Source organism: Lampris incognitus, chromosome 9 (genome assembly GCF_029633865.1).
Source record: "Lampris incognitus isolate fLamInc1 chromosome 9, fLamInc1.hap2, whole genome shotgun sequence".
NCBI lineage: Eukaryota > Metazoa > Chordata > Actinopteri > Lampriformes > Lampridae > Lampris > Lampris incognitus.
This window is the reverse complement of record NC_079219.1, coordinates 3,681,673-3,692,920: the sequence shown is the minus strand read 5'-3', so window position 1 is coordinate 3,692,920 and position 11,248 is coordinate 3,681,673. Positions and strand designations below refer to the sequence as shown.

The 11,248-nt window shown below is 44.8% G+C and overlaps 1 protein-coding gene across 1 annotated transcript; it reads right to left on the bottom strand.

Annotated features, from left to right (window-relative positions):
- Positions 1–6,619: 6,619 nt before the first annotated feature.
- LOC130118682 (CAP-Gly domain-containing linker protein 4) lies at positions 6,620–10,906 on the bottom strand. The gene is made up of 4 exons (XM_056287122.1): positions 10,812–10,906; positions 10,491–10,632; positions 8,616–8,855; positions 6,620–6,880 (listed from the first exon to the last, which is right to left on the bottom strand). Exons 2-4 carry the CDS (start codon positions 10,586–10,588, stop codon positions 6,823–6,825), a joined length of 396 nt encoding a protein of 131 aa, XP_056143097.1. The 5' UTR covers positions 10,589–10,632; positions 10,812–10,906; the 3' UTR covers positions 6,620–6,822.
- Positions 10,907–11,248: the final 342 nt, after the last annotated feature.

Below are 11,248 nucleotides of genomic sequence, written 5' to 3'. Positions count from 1 at the left end.
CCTCTTTTCTTCTTCCCTGGCAGCTCCATATTCAGCATCCTTCTCCCAATATACCCAGCATCTCTCCTCCACACATGTCCAAGCCATCTCAATCCTGCCTCTCCAAACCGTCCAACCTGAGCTGTCCCTCTAATATACTCGTTCCTAATCCTGTCCTTCTTCATCACTCCCAATGAAAATTTTAACATCTTCAGCTCTGCCACCTCCAGCTCCATCTCCTGTCTTTTCATCAGTGCTACTGTCTCCAAACCATACAACATAGCTGGTCTCACAACCATCTTGTAAACGTTCCCTTGAACTCTTGCTGGTACCCTTCTGTTGCAAATCACTCCTGACACTCTTCTCCACCCACTCCACCCTGCCTGCACTCTCTTCTTCACCTCCCTTCTGCACTCCCCGTTACTTTGGACAGTTGACCCCAAGAATCTAAACTCATATGCCTTCGTCACCTCTACTCCTTGCATCCTCACCATTCCACTGTCCTCCCTCTCATTCATGCATAGGTATTCTGTCTTGCTCCTACTGACTTTCATTCCTCTTCTCTCCAGTGCATACCTCCACCTCTCCAGGCTCTCCTCCACCTGCACCCTACTCTCGCTACAGATCACAATGTCATCCGCAAACATCATAGTCCACAGAGACTCCTGCCTGAAGTGTGTTACTCTGCTGTGAACACCATAAATCATTAGTCTCTAAGACTGCATTTCTAAATTTGATGGAATAAAGCACAACACAGGGTCACTGGACCATCTTCCTTATGAAGGTATTGCATCATCACCTACACTGTTCAGAGCAAAGGCAAAACAAAGAAAGCATGTGTACCGTTTTCAAAAACATGGCAACCAATATGGGAATTATGAATGTTTCAAATCAAGTTGCAAGTTCAGCCACAAAAATGTGAAGCGTCTGCACCTGCAGTGACAACCATGTGACCTTATTCTAAGGAAGAAGCCTACTATTTACTTCTCACTCCATTGTCAAATATTTGAAATGTGTCAAGACCTTTGTTTTGTCACATTTAGCCACTATGGTGGAGACGGTAAAACATTATGAGCTGATGTCTATAATGTTTCACAGAAAGTTTTGCCCAAAACCAGCCACTACAAAAGCGTTTGTGATTTGGCCATTTGTGGATTAGATTTGCTTATTGTCTTGAATACTTCAGCGATTGAAAGAAAGAAATTAGTTTGTATGTAAATATCCAGGATTGTAGGTTAACGTCAGCAGCTCTCACCATGTCCATTGAGGTAGACGTTGAGGAAGTAATGTGAGTGGCAGCCACAGGCATGGTATCTGCTAGAAAAAAAAAGGATGGATGTCAAAAAAGGAAATAATCAATTGTGAAAGTAGTCTTGCTTCCTCACATACTGAGAACATGGATGCTGCCACCCGACCTGTAGTCCCATCGCTGAGCATCGTGGAGGAAGAAGAGGATGCAACAGTTGAAGCCATGCTGGAAGATGATGCAGATGATCCTGATGCTGTCCTGAAAGTAGCTGTTGAACTGACCCTGGATTGGGTTGTAGTTGGAGAAGCCAAAATTGTAGAGATGGGGGTTCTAGCCGTAGTAGAGACTGTGGTGTTGGAGTCAGTGGAGCTGACCGAGCCAGATGAGGAGGTTGGAGAAGCGCTGATCGAAGTAGAGGAGGCCACAGCGGTTGAAGTCATGCTGGGAGATGACACAGATGAACCGCATCTTCCTCTGTCACACCAACCACCTGCATGACCTCCCTCACCATATCCATAAACCTCTTCTTTGGCCTTCTTCTTTTACTCCTCCCTGGCAGCTCCATATTCAGCATACAACTCTCATATTTGAAATATACACTATATGGACAAAAGTATTGGGAAACCTGGCCATTACACCTACAGGAGCTTTTATGACATCCTATTCTAAATCCATAGGCATTAATATGGAGTCTCACCCCCACCCCCTTTGCAGCTATAACAGCTTCCACTCTTCTGGGAAGGCTTTCCACAAGATTTTGGAGTGTGTCTGTGTGAATTTTTGCCCATTCATCCAGAAGAGCATTTGTGAGGTCAAGTACTGATGTTGGATGAGAAGACCTGGCTCGCAATCTCCCTTCTAGTTCATCACAGTGTTCGTTGGGGTTGAGGTCAGGGCTCTGTGTGGGCCAGTCAAGTTCTTCCACACCAATCTCACCCAACCATGTGTTAATGGACCTTGCTTTGTGCACTGGGGCACAGTCTTGCTCGAACAGAAAAGAGCCCTCCCCAAACTGTTCCCACAAAGTTGGAAGCATAGAATTGTCCAAAATGTCTTGGTATGCTGAAGCAGTAAGATTCCCCTTCACTGGAACTAAGGGGCCAAGCCCAACCCCTGAAAAACAACCCCGTACCATTATCCCTCCTCCACCAAACTTTACAGTTTGCACAATGCAGTCAGGCAGGTAACGTTCTCATGGCATCCGCCAAACCCAGACTCGTCCATCAGACTGCCAGACAGAGAAGCGTGATTCGTCACTCCACAGAACACATTTCCACTGCTCCAGAGTCCAGTGGCAGCGTGCTTTACACCACTCCATCTGACGCTTGGCATTGTGCTTGGTGATGTAAGGCTTTCATGCAGCTGCTCGGCCATGGAAACCCATTCCATGAAGCTCCTGGCACACCGTTTTTGTGCTGATGTTAACGCCAGAGGAAGTTTGGAACTCTGCAGTTATTGAGTCAAGAGAGCGTTGGCGACTTTTACGTCCTATGCACCTCAGCACTCGTTGACCCCGCTGTGTGACTTTATGTGGTCTGCCACTTCATGGCTGAGTTGCTGTTGTTCTTAAACACTTCCACTTTTCAATAATACCATTTAACAGTTGACCGTGGAATATCTAGCAGGAAAGAAATTTCACGAACTGACTTATTGCAAAGGTGGCATCCTATGACAGTACCACGCCTGAACTCACTGAGCTCTTCAGAACAACCAGTTCTTTCACAAATGTTTGTAAATGCAGACTGCACGGCTAGCTGCTTGATGTTATACACCTGTGGCAATGGGTCTGAATGAAACACCTGAATTCAATGATTAAGAGGTGTGTCCAAATCCTTTTGTCCATATAGTGTGTTTCATTATATTAAAATGGCAATTTAAGTTTAAAGGGTAATTCTGTTTTTGTTTTTTTTACAACATGTGTCTTCCTAGTCTTTGCCATCATGCATGTCGGGTCTGATAACATTTTAGTACTGGCTTCATTTCAGAGATTAGACACATGGTAGACACAGATTTACAATGAGTCTTACGGTGCCACAAAATATGATCTTTAAACCTGTCCTTTCAGCAACAAAAAACCCAAGTGTCTCAGGCTACATATATGATTTCCCATCATCTATGAATTCTCAGTTGCACTGGTTGGATAGTTAGTTGAGGAGTATGACTACCTATGATAAGGAAGATGGTCATTCATGCAGGTTGAACCAGGAAGTAGCTCAGCAATGCATTCAACCATTGGCATTTTTGGACATTCTTGTTGATAACTTTTAACTTGTACTTTTGTTTTCGTTTCCAAATATGCGGTTTCGATAATTGGGTTAGATTGGACTTGTGTCAGCGGCACGGTGGTGCAGTGTTTAGCACAGTCATCTCACAGCAAGAAGGTCCTGGGTTCAAGCCCCAAGGTAGTCCAACCTTGGGGGTCATCCCAGGTCGTCGTCTGTGTGGAGTTTGCATGTTCTCCCCGTGTCTGCGTCGGTTTCCTCCGGGTGCTCCGGTTTCCTCTCACAGTCCAAAGACATGTAGGTCAGGTGAATCGGCCGTACTAAAAAAATGTCCCTAGGTATGAATGTGTGTGTGTGTGTGTGTGTGTGTGTGTGTGTGTGTGTGTGTGTGTGTGTGTGTGTGTGTGTGTGTGTGTGTGTGTGTGCGCGTGTGCGTGCATGCGGTTCACAGGTTTGTGTACACTCAGTACAAAGACCTACCTGTGTTTACAAGCAGAAACAAAGAGTAGATAATGTTCTTAAAATAGATCGCCTTTGAGTTATTCAGATGTACCACAAGGAAATGAATGTGGCTTTTAACATGACACGATCAGTCACAAAACGTTTACCCAGAAAATATTTGTCATAGCACCCTGTGGCAGAAAAGAAGGACCGCCCCTAACCTTGTTATGACTGGATGAGATCTCTTTCCACTGGATTAGCCAGGAAGCAGTATTACAAAAGGCGCTTTGGTCGACTATCGGCCTGATGTCTGTATCAATCCACTTAAAGCAAAGCACACGACATCCAACAGCGGCGTTTCACGTCGAAACTGATATGAGAGAACATCTGTGAATACAGTGTGATGTCACGAGAGAAATCTGTACAGATACTGTGATGTCCAGTTAATTAAAGGGCCCCCGTAGCGGTGAAACCTCACCACGCCACAGGCACATACATGCATACATGTGTGTTTGTGCTGCTAGCCTCCATGCACGGTCACATTATTGAAACCTGATCAATCTTTGTGACTCTTCTTGTGTTACTCTGCAGTGAACACCATAAGTCATTAGTCTCTAATGCCCCTTTTCAACTGCCTGGTACCGGCTCAACTCCACTCTACTCTGCTCCACTCTACCTGCTTTACTCTTTGGGATGTGGTTTTCCACTGCAGGCAGTACCTCCTCACGGCGAAGCCCCGCTGGCCATTTGTGGGCGTGTTGACCAGTTTTTCCTCCCTTGTCTACCAGCACCCCACACGAGTGTTTTATTTTCAAAGAAATCAACAAGACCAACTCCAAATGTGTGCCTCACATGAACAATACTAGCGTACCTAAGAGATTCACTGACAACAAAAATGTTTTACACGGACAGATTATCAACTATAAGACTTTATTTATTCATTTATATCTGAATAAATATAAATAGATTTTATTTATATTTAAATTTGTATATTTTTATTTATTTATTTATTTATTTAATAAATATGAATAATATACATATATTTATTTATATTTATAGTTTATTTATTCATAGTGGTATTTTTGAAAGCGAGAGGATACCTGAGGAGTGGAGAAGAAGCATACTGGTATCGATTTTTAAGAATAAGGGTGATGTGCAGAACTGTAGCAACTACAGAGGTATAAAGTTGATCAGCCACAGCATGAAGATATGGGAAAGAGTAATAGCAGCTAGGTTAAGAGGAGAGGTGATGATCAGCAAGCAGCAGCATGGTTTCATGCCACGAAAGACCACCACAGATGTGATGTTTGCTTTGAGAATGTTGATGGAGAAGTATAGAAAAGAGAGGAGGTGTGGTCTTGTATGAGGAAGTCAGGAGTTATAGAGAAGTATGTAGGAGTGGTGCAGGATATGTATGAGGGAAGTGTGACAGTGGTGAGGTGTGCGGTTGGAATGACAGATGGGTTCAAGATGGAGGTGGGATTACATCAAGGATCGGCTCTGAGCCCTTTCTTGTTTGCAATGGTGATGGACAGGTTGACGGACAAGATCAGGCAGGAGTCTCCGTTGACTATGATGTTTGCGGATGACATTGTGATCTGTAGCGAGAGTACGGTGCAGGTGGAGGAGAGCCTGGAGAGGTGGAGGTATGCACTGGAGAGAAGAGGAATGAAAGTCAGTAGGAGCAAGACAGAATACCTATGTGTGAATGAGAGGGAGGACAGTGGAATGGTGAGGATGCAAGGAGTAGAGGTGATGAAGGCATATGAGTTTAAATACTTGGGGTCAACTGTCCAAAGTAACGGGGAGTGTAGAAGAGAGGTGAAGAAGAGAGTGCAGGCAGGGTGGAGTGGGTGGAGAAGAGTGTCAGGAGTGATGTGTGACAGAAGGGTACCAGCAAGAATTAAAGGGAAGGTTTACAGGATGGTGGTGAGACCAGCTATATTATATGGTCTGGAGACAGTGGCACTGATGAAAAGACAGGAGGAGGAGCTGGAGGTGACAGAGTTGAAGATGATAAGATTTTCACTGGGAGTGATGAAGAAGGACAGGATTAGTAACGAGTATATTAGAGGGACAGCTCAGGTTGGACGGTTTGGAGACAAAGCAAGAGAGGCAAGATGGAGATGGTTTGGACATGTGTGGAGGAGAGATGCTGGGTATATTGGGAGAAGGATGCTGAATATGGAGCTGCCAGGGAAGAGGAGAAGAGGAAGGCCAAAGAGGAGGTTTATGGATGTGGTGAGGGAGGACATGCAGGTGGCTGGTGTGACAGAGGAAGATACAGAAGACAGGAAGAAATGGAAATGGACGATCCGCTGTGGCGCCCCCTAACGGGAGCAGCCAAAAGTAGTAGTAGTAGTAGATTTATAGTGGTATTTTTATGACACCTTTTAGTATCGGCTCGCGATCTTTAACCACATTTTTGCAAGGAAAATTCTAACTTCAGGTCAAACAGCCCAGAGGATTCAGCGATGGTCATTAAAAAAAGTTTTGCATCTCCGCTCCGTGGATATCTGACAAGATGCCTGGCATGAATAACATAATTTCTCTCTCTCTCTCTCTCTCTCTCTCTCTCTCTCTCTCTCTCTCTCTCTCTCTCTCTCTCTCTCTCTCTCTCTCTCTCTCTCTCTCTCTCTCTCTCTCTCTCTCTCTCTCTCTCTCTCTCTCTCTCTCTATCTATTTATGACGAGAGAAGAATGCTGAACTCGGTTGACTGAAATGCAAACGTTTTATTGTGACAGCTGAAATGGTGTCTGTTCACATGTTTGAAAAAAAAAAAAAACGCGTTACTTGTATGATCAGACTTAGATTCGGTACAGGTTGACCACACTGCGGCGTTGTATGGCGTGAGCGACAATTAAAAATCAGTTTACTTGTAGCAGGCAGATGGATGGATTTACCGAGAGTCAACATACGTCTTTGCTTCCGTCACTCCCAGGCCATCAGTAGTTTGCTGAACGGGACGAAGGTACCATAGCCAGGCTTGCTGTGTAAGACAAAATCAGAAATCACAAAATCAAATTACAAAAAAAAATGTTTTGAGTTTAATCTAAAATCAAAACATGACATTAAATGGCTGACTGGGTTAAAATATGAACATAATAATGTGTGTGTGTGTGCGGTGCGATAGGCGATAAGCGCTTCTCCTCAACTTAATTGAAGATAACCAGGAAATCACAACTTCACCGCAAACGGAGTAATTCGTTGTCACTTGGGGCAAAGAAGCGCATTGTTCGAGTCCATTATGTTGTTACTGGAGCCTCCAAACTTGGCCTCAGGACGTGATTTGCATATTCAGCTCAGCAACTGCAGAGACATAGCATGTCTGGATTCTGGAGGCCCCGGGGCCCTGTAGCTATGGCTCTCTAGCCACTGAGACGCTGACATCATGTCTTCTTTGACTACGGCTTCTTTTTCTTTTTTCTTTTTTGTGGTGGGGGAACTACATTCATATTTTAAGATGGGATAGCTACCCCAGATAGCAAAACCGCTGTGGCCCGGACCCGTCCCACACCCGACACTTCAACCGGCCCCCATACAGTGTGGCATGATGGCACTTGGGCGGTCCGCTCCTGTTTGCCAGATCTGGGCCAGAACCAAGCCATAGCAACACCGCATGTGCCACATATTTGCCAAAGGTGGCCCATATTTGTTTTGTGATATTTGGGCCATATTCACCATTTACCACACGGGCCACTTCAGGGTCACATCCAGATTACATGTTGCCCAGAGCACCGCATCTTTGCCAGAAAAGGCCCACATGTTATTTGGCATATTTGGGCCATATTTGCTATTATACATGCGGGCCACTTCAGGCTCCCATCCGTTTTGTCAGGGCCAGAAGAAGGCCACCAGTGCCGCATCACTGCCTGAAGTGGCCCACATCCGGATGCTGTCTGGGATGTATAATGCAGTCATGATATTTCATAAAACAGACACGAATTTATGGAGAAAAGGACGACAGTTTGTGGTAGATATGCTTGAGTCGTCCAACTTTTAAAGAAGTATCCAAATATTCCCCCCCCCCCCCCCATGGAGAAATTTCAGTATCCGGTAGTGAAGGAAGTGTTTGAAAAATCCCAACTGAATCTCAGTTTAGGGACCTAAAGGTGACACTTGGGAGTTTAAAGCTGAAAATGTTTCATCGGTTATTCATCCATAACTGAAGCACTTTCTCTTAAGTTTTACGCATTTCCTCGGTCGTTTAAATTCCTCTGATTAATTATTGGCTGGCGTTACGCGGCTGACTGGAGAGGAAACGGAAATGTCACCGTCCATTGTGACCAATGAAAATAAGGGATGGGGTGGAGCAAGTGCGCGGAATTTTGTGAGAATACTGCCAGGGCTGTAATGGTTTTTGTTTTGTTTTGTTTTGTTTTGTTTTGTTTGGGGGGGGGCTGTAATGTTTAGCAGTCGCCCCTTCATCCGGCAGTACTGAACATCACAAGGACCGACTGGTCCCATATATGTAGTTTGTAATACATTACAGTAACCTGTGTTAACTTTTGTCCGAAGATCCATCTTTACAAGGGTGGGAAGAGTTTATTGCTGGACCGATGGCATACGAGCGACGGCGGCTGCTACGGCTTGTTTGAGGGACAGATGGGTGAAAAGGTGGAGATCAGCTTTGATGCATGCTTAGCGCCACTCTCTGTCAAACTGCACATCCCGAGACATACTTTGTTCAGCTTGTGTTTACTCAGAAATGTTGGGTCACTCACCATTCAAAGTAGCTGTGCCCCCTGTAGCTGCCATCTAGCTGGCCGTGATCCGGCGTCTCCAGCTCCACCCCCAGCTGGATATCTGGCTCCCCTTGCAGGTGCCCTAGGAAACGGAGAGTCCCCGTGCTGATACGGCCGGACGGCAGCATGATTCTGACCCGGTGGCCCAGCTGCAGGTCCATGGGGGAGTGGGGCACGAATACGCGGTGAGGACCCGGGGAGCTCCTCCAGGAATCCATGCTGAAGGACAGAGGAGTTTGTGACAAACAGCTCATATAAACAGCAATGATGAACATGACTTATTGAGTTGGACCGAAATCAGCCCTCCGATTTAACTTTCTGTGACAAAACAACACTGAACTGGGTATAATAAAACATTCAACAATTCTTTTATTTGAAAATGACTACTCATTATTTTTATATAAAGTGATTTAACACTGACGAAAACACCGATGAGTCTCTCATACTCTTTAAATAAAGTGGGACTGAAATCAGTAACCAGATCTAAATTTTCAAACTGAAGTTCATTGAACATAGTATAATGACACATTCAGCAACATTTTTAATTAGCAAATGACCAAAATTGTGTTTTTATACAGTAATTTAACAACGATGAAAATTACAGTCCCTCACGGTCATTCTTTTATTTAAAGTCGGACCGAACTCAGCGGCTAGATTTAACATTTCATGTTGAAAAACACTGAACAGGCCGTAATGAAGCATTGAGCAATGTTTTATTTGTACATGAAAAATGCTGTTTATTTATTCAAGGATTTAACTATTATGTAAACGACTGTAAATCTCTCACTCTTGCTTTTTTAAAGTTGCAACACAATCAGAAAACATTTAACTTTTCGGGTCAATAAACACTGAACGCGGCTTAATAAAGCATCCAGCAGCACTTTTTTCGTTTGTAAACGATCAGTGTTTTTTTTTTTAATAACTTTATCCATAACCGTTCTCAACGGCCAAGAGCCGAGGGAGCGGTTTAGCCTCATCAATATTCATGAGATGACCTTTGAGCGACAAGTACAAGAAAGGGATAAGCTTTGATGGTGGGCGTGGTTTCGTGGTTCATTTTGATGATCGGATCTGACTGGCTGTGTGTAAATGAGTGGTTCTGAGACGTCATGCGTGTAAAAAGATTTGCTAAAGGACGCTGAACCAGGGAGAGCTCTTTTGGAAAAACAAAAAAAAGAAGAATTCCTTCTTCTATACTTTCTTTTCAGGAGAGAGACAGTATAGAATACAAGTAATAAGCCATTTTTGTGGTGACTAACAAGATAAGAGCAGTGCAGTGACAAGATAGAGAGGGCAGGTACATGACGGTATATAGGCTGCCTACACCCAGATAGCAGACACATTTGGGCCTAATCTGGGGCCCTTTTGGTACTTATGGCAGCTGTTGTGTGGGCCAGACGTGGCCCAAATGTCATAAGCAGGGCCTGACTTGGGCTACGGCAAGTGTTGTGTGGGCCAGACTGGGTTACAGCACATACTATGTGGGCCAGATGTGGCCCAAATGTCATAAGCCGGGCCTGACTTGGGTTACGGCAAGTGTTGTGTGGGCCAGACTGGGTTACAGCACATACTATGTGGGCCAGACTGGGTTACAGCACATACTATGTGGGCCAGACTGGGTTACAGCACATACTATGTGGGCCAGATGTGGGCCATATAAAGTGGACCTGTGGCTGTGTTGAGGCAGCCACACTCACCCTGAGTCAGCGCCGCCATTCAAGGCTAAATGTGGGCCGTAAGATAACTGCAGGTGTGGGCCATATTTGGGCCAAAGATTCTTTGCTATCTGGGCAGTAACGACGCCTCTCTAGATAAAAAGACACCATAGTCATACCAAGCTAGTAAGAGCCGTACCTGGTGGTTGAGGAACCTGATCTGGAGCCAAAGGCCGATGATAAGGATAACTGGCTGGCGGACAAGCTGCTCGGGCAGGTGTCGCTTCTTGATGACATCACCTCAGATCCTCTGCGCTGATACGAGTGCCTCGACGGGCTCCCTGTTTATTTGAAGATAACAGTTTAAACTGCAGCTGAAATCAAAGACCAGAGAAAAGCGTGTTGTGCACAGTACAGTATTGTGCACAGATTATGATGATGGCTACGGTATACTTGAGCCCTCGTCAAACAGCTCTCCATTGTCCACCCCAGACTCTCCTTGCTCTTCATAGCCACCCACCTTCACACACACTCCAGTCTCTGAGAACAACTGGAAAAAAACAGATTGAAGATCATGAATGTGAAATTGCGTGCACACGCACACACACACACACACACACAATGGGCTGTATAAGAAATGGATGACATGGGTGCTTTGGAAATGTGAAGCCAAAATATCTCTAGCGCGCTCTAGTGGTTGTTTCCAGTACTTTTTTTAACCCAGCCTACAGCTAGTCAGTGGAACATGGGGCCCAAAATGAAAAACAAAAAAAATCAAAATAAACATCAAATAAATGTTGTCCCTTGAGTGTATTCTGTGATTTCAACGGGTTCCCTTCACATTAACACGGTCTACTGTGCAGGGTGTGATTTCAATTCAAAATCAGATTCAATTTTAACAGAATTATTAGAAACAAGTATGAGGCCAAACATGGAATTCACCTCAGCGTACGGTGC